The 16,419-nt window shown below is 43.0% G+C and overlaps 1 protein-coding gene across 7 annotated transcripts in view; it reads right to left on the bottom strand.

Moving 5' to 3' along the window:
- birc6 (baculoviral IAP repeat containing 6) overlaps positions 1 to 16,419 on the bottom strand; it is a 121,646-nt gene that overhangs the window by 70,183 nt on the left and 35,044 nt on the right. For 3 of the 7 annotated variants that reach the window (XM_056395963.1, XM_056395965.1, XM_056395964.1), the window contains exons 37-53: positions 15,737 to 15,940; positions 15,196 to 15,329; positions 14,365 to 14,518; positions 14,150 to 14,266; positions 13,870 to 14,030; positions 10,834 to 10,960; positions 10,590 to 10,700; positions 9,537 to 9,795; positions 8,867 to 9,438; positions 7,910 to 8,085; positions 7,694 to 7,790; positions 6,549 to 6,743; positions 6,255 to 6,455; positions 3,105 to 3,384; positions 2,762 to 3,018; positions 1,707 to 1,815; positions 253 to 483 (exon numbers count right to left, since the gene is read on the bottom strand). In XM_056395963.1, coding sequence (XP_056251938.1) covers positions 253 to 483; positions 1,707 to 1,815; positions 2,762 to 3,018; positions 3,105 to 3,384; positions 6,255 to 6,455; positions 6,549 to 6,743; positions 7,694 to 7,790; positions 7,910 to 8,085; positions 8,867 to 9,438; positions 9,537 to 9,795; positions 10,590 to 10,700; positions 10,834 to 10,960; positions 13,870 to 14,030; positions 14,150 to 14,266; positions 14,365 to 14,518; positions 15,196 to 15,329; positions 15,737 to 15,940 — 3,385 coding nt within the window. The remainder of the gene's footprint in view (positions 1 to 252; positions 484 to 1,706; positions 1,816 to 2,761; positions 3,019 to 3,104; positions 3,385 to 6,254; positions 6,456 to 6,548; positions 6,744 to 7,693; positions 7,791 to 7,909; positions 8,086 to 8,866; positions 9,439 to 9,536; positions 9,796 to 10,589; positions 10,701 to 10,833; positions 10,961 to 13,869; positions 14,031 to 14,149; positions 14,267 to 14,364; positions 14,519 to 15,195; positions 15,330 to 15,736; positions 15,941 to 16,419) is intronic. The other 4 variants (XM_056395966.1, XM_056395967.1, XM_056395969.1 and 1 more) reach the window with 3 other exon arrangements.

Here is a 16,419-nt window from a genome sequence, read left to right as displayed (position 1 = left end):
TGCTATGTCATGTTATACCACACCCTGTCTTTGTCTTGTCTCGCCAAATAAAAAAATAAAAAAGACATGAGACCAACATGTAAAAATGCCATCATATTTACAAGGTATTGGACTGAAATAGGAGACACAGGACATATAACATAATATAACATGTATCAACTAAATCATAACTTAACTATTACTTGTACATGTATGTGCATGTACATACATGTGCCTGTATGTATGATGTTAATATGGGAGAAAGACTCTTACTCAAAGAGCTCTCTGTTGAGCAGTGCAGGGAGGTCGTAGTCGACAGGCAGCTCATAGCTGTGCCACAGGATGGCTGCCACACAGTGGAGGTGGGAGGGTGAAGGCATGAGGAGGCCATACTCCCTCAACGAAGCCGAGGAGGAGCCGGCCCCGGTGTATCCCATAGGGACACTCATTTTGTGGGCTGCTACCCGTGAAGAGTCGTGGACCCACTGAAGGAGAGCCTGGATCCTGGAGGGTTCAAATCCAGAGCAAGCTCAAATAAATAAATCATCACAGAGAATCTCACAACCTCTACAGTCTATAGTAAAAGATGACAAGGAGAGAGTAAGGACATCTTTTACCAGGGTTTTTCCTGCATAGAGAATTGGGAGACGCTCCCTCTGTCAAGTTTTGTGCCGCCTCCGGACAAAATTCTAGTACTTGTTTTCTAGGTACTCTGTGGATCTGACGTTTGTAACTGCAATTGCGGCTGTACGCCACTACCGCAATATAGTGGCGCTGTACCGTAATTCGTGCATCAGGCAGACCCATCCGAAATTGCCAAAGAAGAAGAATATGAACGCGCTGGATTTTCTGCCTGTGGGAGGAGGGAGCGACCTGATTTTGCGGCTCTTCAAACAGGTGAATAGGGTCGCCACCCGTCCCCTATAATACGGGATCGTCCTGTATTTGAAAATAAAATGCTGCGTCCTGTATTGATTCAATGCAGGACACCTCCGCCTCACGATAGAATTCTAGTACTTGTTTTCTCTGTACTCGGTGGATTTGAATCAATATGAGGAGCAATTTGTTCCGTATTTTCGTTCATGTTATGTCCTCAAAGTGCTGTTAATATTATAATGTCAAGTAAAACCAAATTAAATTAACGTTACATCCCATCGTGTATATTTTTTTTTGCAGAAATGTCTCAAATCACAGATTATTTTTAAAAAGAGAGCTCGCGATGAGGAGAATCGCGAGGACGGAGGTGAAACACTGCAGACATCATTAGTTCTTCTAATACGGGAAAAAAAGTGAATTCATGTTGCTTACGATACGGTTAATGTGTCAGGACTGAGAGAAGGACTAGTTCTCAGCCACAAGTGGAAGGTGGAGGAGAGGATCAGAGTGGAGAGAGGAGTCAAGGCGAGAGTACCAAGTCGGTAGGAGTGTATTAACGAGTGTATTAAAGCCGACGATTACATGATTTTAACATCACTTTTTATTCATCTTCCCAGATGTTCTGAAAAGCATAAAGTGAGTGGCTTTGACCAGCGGTGGGTGGAGATTTAATGAAAATATAATTTAATCCCCCCCTCATTTTATGGTTTAGTACCACCCCTGCCTAATTTTTGGCCAGGAAAAACCCTGCTTTTACTATCAGCAGAGGAGTGTCTGGATTATCACCATGACACAACACTGCTTCTCACTGGCTGTTTTTCTTACTGAAGTACAAACAGGACGTTACGTACCTGTCTTTGGTCCCAGAGTCCTGCGTGGTGCCAAGCTGGTACAGAATGTCGATGGTGGAATCTGAGGAGAGACCGTTCAGTCGCCCAAACAGCAGAGGACTGTTCAGATCTACAGACACACAAGCAAAGACTAAAGTAAGGACGGTTATCAGGCTGGACACTTCACAACAAAAGATCTCTGAGAACTACCATGGGGCTGGGAGTGGGTCTCAAGTTTTACACAATACAAGTACCTAAAAAGAAACTCAATACTTTGAGACCCAGATTCAGTCTATTAAATGCCATGCGTAAAGAAACTCCTGACTGTGTCTCTGTATGTAGAGACATGATGCTAACTGTAAACAGGAAAAGAATCTGTGTGTAGCCATTAGCACGGCGAGCTAACACACAGAAACTGATCAAATAAAGTATAAACAGAGTGCTGGGTATCAGGCCAGATTTACCTGGGTCAGGTCTTAAAGACACAGGTACAGGACAGGTTCAGCTCTCATTAATGCTCCCTCACTTGATTTCTTGTTAACTAATTACTGTAATGATTGGTTATTTGGGTAATAATGGTTATTTGTTAGCACAGCCTGCATGAAAATACTCACAAAAATTTTATTATATGGTTTTGTAATTTCAGAATATCTATACAAAGAACCTAGAGATTTGTCCCAGTTTGATTCCTGACAACATTGATGTATTTTGGTATTAATTAAAGAGAAAAGGGTGTTTCCTTGAAAGAACCTTTATCATCATGTAGACAGGTTTCCTACTTTTGTATTTTCAGCTGACCTGCTGCGCCTCTGACTAAAAGACTCACTCTCTCACTGTCAATTAAATTGAATTAATTAACTAAATTTTTTTTTATTGACCAAACATATTCCAACAGCTTTTGAGGCCTTGTAGTACAAACACACTTGTACCAGCTGATGTGCCTAAACATCTGAAACATGCTCCTGTCTGACTCTTTCAAACTTTCTTCAGCCCGTTCACTTGTTGATGCTGTGTAAATTCATGTGGATCTGCTGCCTGTTTAACAGTGAGCAGCAGTGTAGCTGTGTGTGACTCACTGGCTGGGTCTGTGCCAGAGGCAGCACAGTTCCTCAGCAGAATGTCAATGAGTTTGAGTCCGATGCGAGTCGACTGCAGGCCGATCTTGACCAGCACGGCCTCGATGTTGGGGGAGTGCATGCCACAGTAAGGTGACATGAGCAGTGCTGCGCAGGTCTGCAGCAGGTTGGCGGTGGGTGCTGCAGCACTGGCCATCATGGCCTCCAGGTCGCTGACGTGCGTCAGGCAGTGGTGGAGGAGACGCAGCCACCCAATGCTGTACAGGAAGAAGGAAAAGTTCAGAACAACACCCACATCTAACACACATGTATATAGTCTCAAACCAGGATCAGTGTCTCGTACCTGGTTTTGGAGACCTGGTCCTCAGAAGGTAGGAAGGGGTTGTTGACAGTTGCAGAGGAGGTGTTTCCAAATGCTGTCAGGCCCAAGAGTTTAATCTGAGAAAGACCCAGGGTGCTAGCATCACGAGGCCGGTGCAGCCTCAGGCAAACAGCCGAGGCAACCTCTGCCTTCAACAGCTGGATCTTTATGTACGTCAGGCCGCTGGTGATGACGGGCGTGGAGAGCGGCAACATGTTGACCCCGTCAGCGCTGATCTCCACTGAGACTGAGGACGGACAGGCTGTTTTTATAGAGGAGGGAGACAATAAAACAAAGAAATGACAGCTGAGTTTTCAAATGGAAAATGTTTTTGTTAGTTGTAGAAACAGAAATACACTTTACAAAAAATATCAGATGTGCAGCGTAAACACAGCAAGACAAAAAGAGAGTGGACTGTGAACACCAGTATAAATGTAGTTCATTTTTACTGATCATTGTGACTGTCTCCTGTTCTACCACATCCCAAAGGTGTGAGACTATGGGGGTCAGTGAAGTTCACTGAACTCATTGTCATTGTTGATGAAACCAGTTTGTGACATGGAGCATTATCCTGCTGGAAGGAGCCATTAGAAGAAGGTGAACTGGGACCATGAAGGATGAACATGGTCAGCAACAATAATCAGATAGACTGTGACATTCACACCATGATTGATGGTATTACAGTTTTTTTCAGTCGCTAACAAGCGTTTGTCCAACCAGTTGTCACATTTTCAAAACTCTAAACACAATTAGCACAGCATCGGTCTTTTGTGGCCATACCATTCACACATTTCATGTCGTTTTCACACAATATGCAGTCCTTGAACACATTTCCACAATGCTTACATTTTCTTAACAGACAAGCTATACCTCCCAACAAAATTATGGATTGTTTTTGTATTATTTGTATTACAGGACCAGGGAGAAGAGCAGGCCCAAGGAGAGGGCAAGGTAGAGGTGTAAGAATGAGTGGTGGTGGCATTCCAAGGGCTGCAAGAACAGTAGTCAGTGATGAAATTATTGCCACTATCATTGACCATGTAATCAACCACGGTCTTTCACTAAGAGAGGCTGGTGAAAGAGGGCAGCCCAATTTGAGGCGGTAAACGGTTGCCTCCATTATACGCATCTTTCAACAAACCAACAGGTAAGTATTGCATTTTACATGGATTGTTTCTATTCTCACTTGACATGTCAATAAGGCCATACAGTAATGCATATGTTGATTATTTTGTCCCTCTAAAGAATGCAACGTCTTCCTCCCTCTGGGGGAAGAGGAAAGCGCCTCAATAATGATCAAGAGCTTGCCATTGTAGAAATGGTTGTTGCAAATAATGCAATAAAACTGCATGAAATTCAAACTAGAATTGTGGAGGACCATGAGATATTTGACAATATCTATAGCATCAGCCTCACAACCATTAGGCGGACATTGTCCAAACACAATACTGTAATACTGTAAAACTTTTTCTGTTCTATCATACTGTAAACAGTATTTCTACTGTACCTCCTGTAGTAAACAGTAAAGGAAAAAAAAACTGATTTGCTTTTTACTGGAATGCTTTTGAATGTGAACATTACATGTGGACATACAGTTCCCAACCAAGAAATTTTGTGTAAAAACAGTGGATTGCATGTTGTGCATGCAAATACCTGTAAAACTGAAACATAAAAGTCTATGCAGTTTTTGTAATGTCAACAATAGCCAGTATTTTGAAACCTGGTGTACGGTGTGTTGATTGACTGCATGTACCTTGTGAAGTGAAAACAAGTGTTATTCTTTGACAGAATAATTTCATTTTGAGTCAGATTTCCAGTGTTTTGGTAAAGTTAGTGTGTGCAGAGAAAGATGTGTTCTATTTTGAAATGAAGAGTTAGTATATATTTAACAAAATGTGTTTTTGAGAAGAAAATCATCCATTTGGCCAATTGTGTTTTGTAGGTGTGAGTCTGTGTTAAGAGTTTAGAAAAGGTATCTGAAGTATGAGTAAGCGCTTGTTAGCGATTGAAAAAAAACTGTAAGAAGAACACATTCCCCACACCATCACACCACCACAACCAGCCTGGACTGTTGACACAAGGCAGGTTGGTCCATGGATTCAGACACTAGCTTTTACACTAGTCTCCACGAGTTTAGCTGTGGTCAGCCTTGCTACCAAGAAAGGACCACAGTGGCTGCGCAGCATGGCTATCCCTTGCTGTGAGGCTGTAGAGGAACTGTGTACAAATCCTGATCCATCAGATCAGGTCTTCAACTGTCCAGTGTTGGTGAGTCTGTGTCCACTTCAGCCTCAGGTTTCTGGTCTTTGTGACAGGAAGTGGAACCTGACATGGTCTTCTGCTGTTGTAGTCCATCCACCTCAAGGTTGGACGTGTTTTTCACTCTGAAGCTTTTGAGCTCAGCACAGTTGTAAAGAGTGGTTATCTGAGTGACTGTAGCCTTTCTGTCAGCTCCAACCACTCTGTCCATTTTCCTCTGACCTCTCTTATCCACACACAGCTGCTGCTCCCTGGATGCTTTTGTTTTTAAAACAAAAGTTTTTTGTAGTAAAAACTCCAGAGACTGTTGTGAGTGAAAATCCAGGAGATCAGCAGTTTGAGAAACACTCAAACCAACAATCATGTCACAGTCACAGTGATCACATTTGTCCTCATTCTCATGTTTTGTGTAAACATTGACTAAAGCACCTGATCTGGATCTGCATGAGACCATTTTAGGTCTCGGGACTGTGCTGGTCTTCATCATGTGAAACATCCATCTGATTCTGTCCATCTAATGTTGGGGAGATTTGGTTGCTGTAGGATGACATCCTAACCAACCAGCATGTCTTCTTCTATTACTGCTCTGTGCCTCTCCACTCTGACAGCAGTACAGTATTGTCCTAATGATGCATCAGAGGGTGTAGTAACAGCCCCTGAAGTATCTGTTCAGAGGACGTATTATAACCTCTTGTCTTGTAAAGACAACAATGGCTGAAGCGCAAGACTTGTAAGTAAACAGCTGTTAATGCTAACATTAGCTATGTAGCAATAACAAAAAATATAAATTGCTCCTTTAAGGTTTACCACTGGACCTGAAAATGTGGATGTTCTGAAACTTTTGACCAGTAGTGTAGATACACTGTTACTCACTGGCTAGAGAAGCAAGGTGTGGCTGGATGTGCAGTTCCTTCAGAAGCACAGCAGCAGGAAGGTGAATGGTGAGGTCACACCAGGCCTCCTCTGGCAGGAAGATGTAGGACCAGGCTGCAGAGCGGGCCCGGCGGTGGGGCGGCGTGGCCTGAAGGAGGACCTCTGCTGGCTGTGCTGTGGGGCTGCTGGATGTGATGGTGCCTATTAAGGGACAAACAGATCATTTAGAATTGGAAAAGAGTTGGTGGAGGTTTTTAAACTTGTAACAGACTGAGTGAAAGTGAGTGAAAGCACCTAAAGGGGCGAAGTTGTGGAGTCCCTCAGCATTGTCTGGCTCTGAGGTCATCACTCTGGCTTTGAGGTTTCCATCTGCTGTCTTTCCAGGGCCTGAGTCCAAGAACTTCATGATGGTGGACACCATACTACGTGCTGTGTTCACAATGGCCCGGGTGCTGGTCACCATGTTGTTACAGATCAATTGTACACCACCTGGTTAGAGACAAGAACATTATTGTAGAACCCAACCTGCATACTAGGAAGTTCAACTTTTAAATTAACAGGGTTTTTCCATTTCCCAGGTTCGTCCACTTTAGCCATGCTGTGCCGAGCCAAGCCATGATGACACACAGTTCCTTTACAGCCTCACAGCAAGGGATAGCCATGCTGCGCAGCCACTGTGGTCCTTTATTCGTAGCAAGGCCGACCACAGCCAAACCTTGACAGTCTCCTGCCCTGAACTGTGTCCTCAGCTAAACTCATGTGGAGACTAGTGTAAAAGCTCTGTGTTTGAAAGTCTCATACTTTTATAGCTTCTACCTGAACTTCTGTATTTTACAGTTTAGGTTCACTCATGAGTTCCTTTTTGTACTTTCACATATCAGCCTGATTTTACTGTTTACTGATTGTGATCAGTGGCTGCACCTATTATCATTATCATTATCATTATTTCTGCTAATGGCTTGTTTGCATTTCTTGAAACCAATCAGAATCACGTTGGGCGGGGCTGAGCCCAGGATGCAGCAGCTTGTTTTGGTGGAACATTTGCATGTAGGGAGACAGGAACTGTGTCTGATTGCAAAGAAACACCACAAAAAACATTAACGTATGTCGAATGCATGACTGCACATGATCCAAATCTTGATCGTAACGTGACATTTTCAGTGTGTAGGCTGCAGCTCAGAGGACGGTGTCGGCTTCCCATCAAGGGGATTTTGAAAACAGCAACCGGCCGGAAGCATAAGGGGAGGACAAACCGGCCTGAAATTGGCAGCCAGTGGCAGGAATATAACTACAGCTACATCAAGTGAGGTTTAGGTAAACAACTTTACTGTGGCGGGGCAGCTCAACTGTTACAAAGTGACTAAACCACAGAAATGGAAAAACCCTTAAAAAGGTTGAGGTGAGTAAAGCTGAGTAATGAAGCACGGTAAAGAACATACCCATGTCATGGAAGGCCTTGAGAGCCTCGCTGGTGTCCAGCACTCGGAGGATGAACCACAGAAGAGGCTCTGACAGCTGACATGTGGAAAGAGACCCCTACAAAATTTATAATTAAGAACACACACATTAAAAGAACTGGTATTTTACTACTTGTGACATTTATTTAATTTAAATATCAGATCATTAAAGGCTAAACAGCGCAGTCTGATTCTCACCTGTCTACCCATGTAACCACAGGCCATGTAGGTGAGGATGGGCTGTAACATGACTTGGACCGACGTGGCCCTTTTACTCAGGGTGGTGAGGATGGTAAAGAGGCCATCACCGACTGAGATGGCATCCAGACCCCCATGGAAGTTCTCATGTTTGGTCAGGTGGAGACCGCTGGCTCCTGAAGAAAAGAGACCACTGTCAGCTGCCAATAAAATAATTCATCCTCTTACATACAAAAAGTTAAATTCATAGGCAATAAAACAGAAGCTTGTGCTGTCTGATGCTAAATGCTAAATATGCTAACCAGTCCTGTGTAAATTACATCAAGGAGTTCATGACTCTTTTCAACTTGTTCTTGAGTTACACGTCATTTTAGCATTTTTACTTTTCCAGTAAATGTAACCTCTGTAAAATGAACGTGTCTGTGCTTCAACTTCCAACAGTTCTATATCTAAAGTTCAAGTCACTGATTTTTTTTTGCCACTTAGGGACAGCTGTGAACACAACACTGACATATTATGACTGGGGATGTCAACGATTAATCGATTATCCATTAACTGCCATTAAAAATATAATATCTTAGGAATATCTTGACTGACAGTGCACCTACTTTAGGCCTCATCAGTGGTTAAACACGGTTAAATGGTTTCATTATGGAAAAACCACTTATTTCATAAACTGTTAACAGACTAATGACTGTTAATGTGGCTGACTGTTGCACCCTTAATCACGACTGTGAACATATTTGCAAACAGTTTTTAACCTTCATTTGGAGCTATGTTCACGTCCACATGATGAATGTTCGTCCAATATCTATTATACTTTTAGCTCCTGAGAAAAATCTCTGGCCTTTAGCTGCTAAAGCTGCTGCTCTGGAACATGCATCAGAACTATAAAGCTACAGGCCATGAAACTAAAACAATGAGCTGACAGGAGCTGTGGGGTCAGGTTTGTCTTACCTATGATCATGGCCATGGCGCTGCTGTTGCACTGGCCAAGTGCTGACAGGATCTGGCTCATTATCTGCTGATTGGCCAGCACCAGGTCGGCCACACCTGCAGGAGGACCCTGACTGGATGCGGATCCTCCGCTCACACTTTCTTTACTGCCGCAGACCTTCTCCTCGTCAGACACACTACTGTCTGCTGCTCCGCTGCAGGCCGGCGGCAGCCGTCCACTGAACTCTCTGTCTCCAGACAGAGGAAGCTGCACCAGCACGTTGACCAGCTTGAGGAGGTCAAACATCAGCTGGTCACGTGTTGTCTCTCCACACACTGCCTTTGCATCTCCTGGACGGATGATGTTGGCAAACAGGCCGCCAAAACAAGCGCGGGCACCCACAGAGCTGTCGGAGCCGCTGCGGGAGACCACCTTATCTGAGCAGGTGATGTAGTGGTGAACCAGGAACGTGATGGACTCGATGACAGAGGAGATGGTGGCCACTGACACCACCTCGAAGTTTTGCTCCAGAGTAAACTCCAAAAGCTTCACCTGGGCGTCCAGGGGACCCTGACCTGACTGGAATGGACCCCTGAAGTTTTAAGATTAACCGTTAGTTCCCAGAGACCACTGACTGTACCAGTCACTATGATTCTTTTAATGACTAATCATGGAGAAGCAGTAACCTACCTCTCAGTAGACAGGATGTGCATGAGTTTGAGCAGGAACTCGCTGAACATCTGCGGACAGGTGGAGGACAGGTGGACCTGCAGGCGGCTCAGGAACTCGTGCATGGCCTGGGTGGCAGTGGGTCCCACCTGAGAGGTGTGTTGGCTCGTCCCGTTGGTGCTGCTGCCGGAAAGGAAGCGCACCAGGGCGTGGACCAGGGTTGGATCAGATACCATCTGCTGAGCGGTGCTTTCCTGAGAACTCAACCCACTGCTGGAGGCTGGAGGTTCAGACAGGTTTATACAAATCACTGAACAAAACATGAGAAAAACATACTACACATAAATCTAAGTTATACATCCTAACACAGATGCACTGAAGTATTTTGATATGACTTTCACCTTGTGTTGTACACCGACTCCTTTCAGGCAAGTACTGGGTGTTTCGATTGAATAAGTTTCCAATTATTTTATGACACAATGGAATTCACCTCAGAGACTTAAACCTGCCATGACACTAGTAATTCATCACAGCTGACCTTGTCTGCTCAGAGTTACTTTATGTTATTGTGCTGTGCTCATGAATTTTCCAGCAGGGAACATTTTGCTCATCAACTACAGACAGAACATTCAAGGATGCGTTGATTTCTATAGGAGGAACTGAATAATGAAAAACATTCATGAGCTACACTGTAGGAAAATCTAATTCATAAACATACCAAAAGTAAACAATAAGTAAACAATTAGTAAACATGGGCATTTTGAAAAGAGTAATGTGACTCTGGGATCAGATCCATGATCAGGGCTTAAGCATAATTCACAAAACATCTTAGTTCTATTTCTGTTATAATTCTTTACGTCAGTCTAATGTCTTGTGTCGATATAGTGATGAACATTTTATTTTACACTAATTGTCATAGACTGTTCCCATCTGATCGGTCAGTTACTGTGGACATGAGAACTAACACACTGATATACAAACTGTCTCTCTGAGAGAAATCTGATCATGTGACTTATTCTACAACTTCTCACAGGCACTGACAACACAGAAGGAAAGCAGTGACAGGGGACTGACCGCAGGCTGACATGTTGGTCATTAGAGTGAGAGAGTGCAGCACCAGACACCACGTCCTCAGGGAGGTGTTGGGGTACCACGCCAGCACTGACAGGAAACTGCTGATGGATGCTGGACACACACACAGAAAATACAATGTAGAGCAATATGACAAACTCGGCTTCTACAGCTCCACAGCACAGGTTCAGAAGGTGTGTGTGTGTGTGTGTGTGTGTGTGTGTGTGTGTGTGTGTGTGGTCCTGACCTTGGTTGAGCGGGATGGTGGGCACTCGGCTGGCGTTGAACAGGAAGATGTCTGAGCCAGTCTCTTCACTGCTGCCAGAGCAGGTGTTGAGACTAAGTGTTAACCACAGCTGCAGCAGAGACTCCAGCTGAGACAGAAGAGAGAATGAGTTTAAATGTGAAAACAAATATTGAGTCTCTAAAATCCAGTATGAAGATGGTTCGGATGAAAACCACATTCATGGACCACTTTTTGCAACATATATACAGAGTCGGGGTTTAGACGGAACAAGTGGATTTAATGCAGATAAAAAAGGTGAAATTAAATTAATGCCAACAAAGTCTTGTCGATTTTACTTTCTGTTTTCTTCCAAAGTTAAAGGTTATTGTTCGTCAGCTTATGTGACCACTGAATACAAAATATTTAACGCATTTCAGTGAAAGGAATCATCAGCCTTTATAGGCACATACAGCTGAGTATCATCATCATCAAAATGGAAATTAATTCCATGACTGTAAATAATTTGACCAAGAGGTGAAATATATAGAGAGAAAAGCAGAGGGCCAAGAACAGAGCCCTGGGGTACACCATGTTTCACAGATGAGTATGTCGATTATTATTGTTATTATAGGAGACGCACTGTGTTCTGTCAGATAAGTAGGACTTTAACCAGGTGAGGGCCTGGCCAGAAACACCAAATTTGCTTTCAAGTCGGTCTCAGAGAATACAATGAAAAAAACAATCTATAGTATCAAAAGCTGCACTGAGATCCAGCAAGAGGAGCACAGAGGTGGAGTCCAAATTCATGGAGATCAGAAGATCATTTACTACTTTAGTGAGCGCTGTCTCAGTGGAGTGACAGGCCAGGGCCAAAGCAGCCTGGAACGGTTCAAAAAGATTGTTATTAGACAAATGAGACGAAAGCTCCTGAGACACAACTATTTCCAGTACTTTAGAAAAGAAAGGAAGGTTTGACGCTTATATAAGATATATAATAATAATAATTCAAGGATCCTGGATCAAGGTGCGGTTTTTTAAGTAAAGGTTTCACCACAGCAGTCTTAAAGCTACTGGGAACAGTGCCAGAAGTGAGTGATAAATTAATAATGTTCAGCACTGAAGGTCCCAAGATTGGCCAGAGGTCTTTGGAGAGCCCAGCTGGTAGAGGGTCCAATAGACAGGTGGTGGGTTTAGAAGCCAACACCAGCTTAGACAGTGCTTCAAGAGTCTTGAAATTTGTTAAAGGAGAAGTTAAAAGGGACTCAATGTAATGCTTTGCTGGTTCTGTAGAAGCTGGAGAAGAAGAGGTGATTTTATGTCTAATCTATTTTATTACTGAAAAAGTCTAGAAAGTCATGGGCTGTAAAGGGCGAGCAGCTAAGAGACGGCTGCTACTGAGTGGTTTAGCTGCAGTGTAAAAAAGAAATCTATGATTGTGTTTATTGTTACTGATTAACTGAGAGAAGAAGGCTGCTCTAGCAGTGGAGAGAGCATGCTTGTATTTTAACTCACTGAAAGGAGAGTGCTTCAGATTTTGATTTGCGCCATTTGTGCTCCAATCTCCTGCAGGCCTGCTTCAGGGCTCGTGTTTGTTTAGTAAACCACGGTGTAGACCTCTTTAACTGTCTGGTTTTAGTGGTGAGAGGAGCAACTGAGTCCAAGAGGCTAGACAGAGGTGTGTTTAATTTACTAGTGCAAATTTCAACGGAGTCAGTTGCTTCAGTGAATGGAGTGAGGGCCTCAGGTAGTTTCTCAGCAAGAGCAGCTAAAGTTGCTGGACCAATGTGGCGTGTGGTAAAAACAGGGGGGAATCGGTGGGGGCAGGCATACACAAATGACCAAATGAGCAGTTGACAGCAGATTTTACTTTCAAAACCTATTTATTGGCTGGCCAGTTGAAAATGGCTTTTATCGCTACCATTGAACTTTTACAATATATATCTCAGCCATATACAATGTCAAGAAAAATAAATACTTTTGTTTACTTTTTGGTTTGTGAAAAATAAATGTTACTTCAACTCTAACCAGTTGAAAATGTAAAAAGTAAAAAATAAATAAAACAATAACATTAAATAAATAAAAATAATAAATAAACATATAAAGATCAGCTAGATGGGGCTGTAGAGTCAGTGGCAAAGTTTGTACCCAGGCTCATCTCTCTCCCCTGCACCTTCACCCAGCTCTCCCGCTGCTCTGCTCTCCTCCACTTAGTTTAACAACTCCTCCCTGTCTAATGTTACTTGTCTAATAAGATTACATTAAAAGTGTGAGTAACGTAACGCTAACAGCGTTATATAGTTTACACTCACATCACATCTGATTACAAGTGTGAACATTAAAATACTATTTTTTACCTAACCATCATCATTTACGAGTCAGTAAAAGGCTTATGATGCTACCTGACTAGCGTCTTCTTCATCTGTTGTCTTTCTCTTCTTAGAGAAGTATCTGAACAAGCTCATCTGAAAATGCAGTCAGCAGTTAATACATAATGACGTGTAGATATTAGCTTAATGCTATCAATTAGTTTACCCAAGTTAGCGTCACTGAGTTGGCTAATAAGTCTACCTTTTCTCCGGTAATTCGCTGCCTTATTCCTCACGACTACACTTCTCTGACTCTCACCTGGTGCCTGACGTGACGTCACTTTCAAGGCCGCGCTCTCGCGAGTAATTAACTCAAATAGGATCCTCCAACCCCCCCACTCCCTCCCTCCCCTCTCCTCCCCCCGCTGTTGCGCTCATCATCACACAGGCTGTGAAGGTGGAGAGATGTGGCGGTGGTGCATTTGCGACAAAAAAAAAAAAAAAAAAAAAAAAAAGGAAACACTGAATCTGATTTAAAGATTAAAGCCACACCCCCCCCACCTTGCTTAGTGGCTCGTGTGCATTAGTATAATCAGGTGGGGAAGCCTCAATTAGAGGAAGGATAAGATTTGGTTTAAGCCATGTTCCACAGAGACCAATCACATACAGCTTATGCTCAAGAATCAAGTCATTTATTAGTAATGATTTACTAGACAGTGATTTAAATATGTTAGACAGACTGTGTTCTGACCTGTACATGGTGGACCTGCAGCATGGAGAAGAGCTTGTTAAAGCAGGCACTCAGCATGGGGATGGACGAGGGCTGGATTATGATGCTGCTGCCTGGAGGAGAGCCTCCTCCATGGAGGGCCCTCAGCAGGGAGTCATCGGTCCCATTGGAGGCCTGGCTGACTGAAAGTCAGACGGCAAACAGGCTGTCATTATAAACTCTGTAAAGAATATTTTGTCTGCAGGTTGTTGAGCACTTCGATTCACTAATCGACAAGCAGTGACGGTGTTAGTGTGGTTACCTGTGGAGGAGCTGGAGGTGAGGGCTTGTAGAATGGAGTCGGCCTGTAGAGTTGCCATCATTTTGAGCATCAGCTCAGCCTGCTGCTCAAGGCCCACTTCTAGCCGGGCGTCTAGAGCTGTACAACAGAGGTCAGAAGGAAAGAGGTCAAAACATTTGCTCAAAGACTGGACAGAAAAACATGATGTGTACCTGTAAATCTCAGCCTCTGCTCACCCTGTGACACGGACACTGACAGACTCTGTGACCCAGGCTTCTCAGCAGCAACTGGAGGTTTGGAGACAGGGATACCAACCCCTCCAATGTACGGGTTGTACCCATATGTACCATAGTCAGCACCCCAGTAGTCATACCAGGTGCTGCTTATAGGCTGAGAACAGACAGGAGAAGGAGGGGGTCGGAAACATGAGAGTAAAGAAGTTTACAGTCATTCTACTGTGAACAGGGCAAAACATCAGAAAGAGCCCGAGACATCACTTCACTCCTCCTTATTCACTTGGAATTTTTGTTCTCTGTTGCAAACAATAGTTGACAAATGTGTGCTGCATAAAATCTCTTTAATCCAGGCCTGACACAGAAACACATGGAGGGACAGCAGCCTCAGGGTTCAAGTTCATTTGATTCAGAATCTGAAACTGATCTGCAAGTTAACTGTACAGTTACAGAACGACACAATGAATACAACCAGCTGTGAGCAGCTTCAACATATTATACAGAATAACCTCAACTGCCAGCAAAAGAAAAATATATTTGGAGAATATTTTAAGAAATAATTGTAACTTCCTGAGAATATGAGAATAGTAATTTTACAAAAAAACATTATATTTAAAGAATATTTAAAGAATAATTACACCTTTACATACGTCACTTGACGACATCCACATCCTTTCATTTGTCACAAAAGCTGACATTTCTACCACCTGATTACTACAAAGTATAAAACTAATCTTTTATAATTTCAAAATTGTTAAAAATATGACTTTTCCTTTCCAAGCAGAGACAGGGACAGAGTAAACAGAGAAGAAGAATAGAACATCATCAACATACCTTAAACACTTTGGCAGCGAGTGGATCTTTTTCCAAATCAATATCTAAAGGATCAATATCAACATCCATCAGGTCTTGTAGCAAGTCAAAGTCTATGTCTTTATCTTTTTCCAAAGATGACAGAGGTGGAGCACCTTTGGATAATGAAAACAGCTTTAATATTGCCAAGCAAGCACACTAGATCAATATACAAGCAAGAAACTTTCTAAGCACTTCACTGGGCAATTTTAATGCCGATCAACATATTAGCTCTTATGCTCTTATTCTGGAGGGACAGTCCAGACACACAACACAGTAATAATCAAAGTCAGTGTACTCAAAAGAAGCATCAGGTTATTCCAGTGGAGTGTTAACTACACACTGATTTACTGCAAAAGACACGACATTATCACTTCTAATCTACTCAGAAAGACAGAACAAGCAGTTATGAAAAGAGAGGAGAACATTTTACCACATAAACACTTTGTGATGACAGACAGTGTGGGTTCATGTCAACATGTGTGTGGTGTTGTGTGGAGGATGGTCGGGGCTACCCACGCACTTTGGAATACTGAGGAGGTCGCGGTTGTACCTGCGATGATATCAGGTACCAGGGCCTCATCAATGCTCTCTACCAGGGGGATGGGTGCCGGCTGGGGAAGGGAGTCATCCGAATCAGCCCCCACTGAGGAGGAGGACGCCCCAGCCTCCTCACCCACAGCCACCTCCTCCATGATGTCCAGTGAGCCTGGAGACAGCAGTTCACCTGAGGACCCAACAAAATGACAATCAAGTGTTTAAAAATAAACTGTTTAATACAAACTCAATACTTCCTGTAACTGGTTCACATTAACAGACCTCCCATGTTTCACTGGACAGAAACCTTCAATTTCTTAATAGGGCTTTTATTGTGAAACATTTGCAGGCATACCATATGCAACAACAGTCGGTCAGGATTAAAGGATGACAACGCCACATGGAAATGCATAATTATGTTTAAGAGATATAACAGGCCCTAATATGGAGCCTTAGGGCAGCCCACATGTATGAAAGTTAGGAGTGGGGCCAATGGTTATTTTATTTATCTATTAATCTACTGATTATTTACTACTTATTTACTATACTCGTCTTATTCTATAAAACACCAGAAAGCTGCAAAGCTCTGGTGATATTTTAATGACTTGTTCTGTTCAATCAACAGCTTTAACCATCAAATGATTGCCTTTTATTTTGGAAAAATATGAA

The sequence above is a fragment of the Seriola aureovittata genome, chromosome 14 (genome assembly GCF_021018895.1).
Source record: "Seriola aureovittata isolate HTS-2021-v1 ecotype China chromosome 14, ASM2101889v1, whole genome shotgun sequence".
NCBI lineage: Eukaryota > Metazoa > Chordata > Actinopteri > Carangiformes > Carangidae > Seriola > Seriola aureovittata.
The sequence above is the reverse complement of the archived record's forward strand: the minus strand, read 5'-3'. Positions and strand labels throughout refer to the sequence as shown.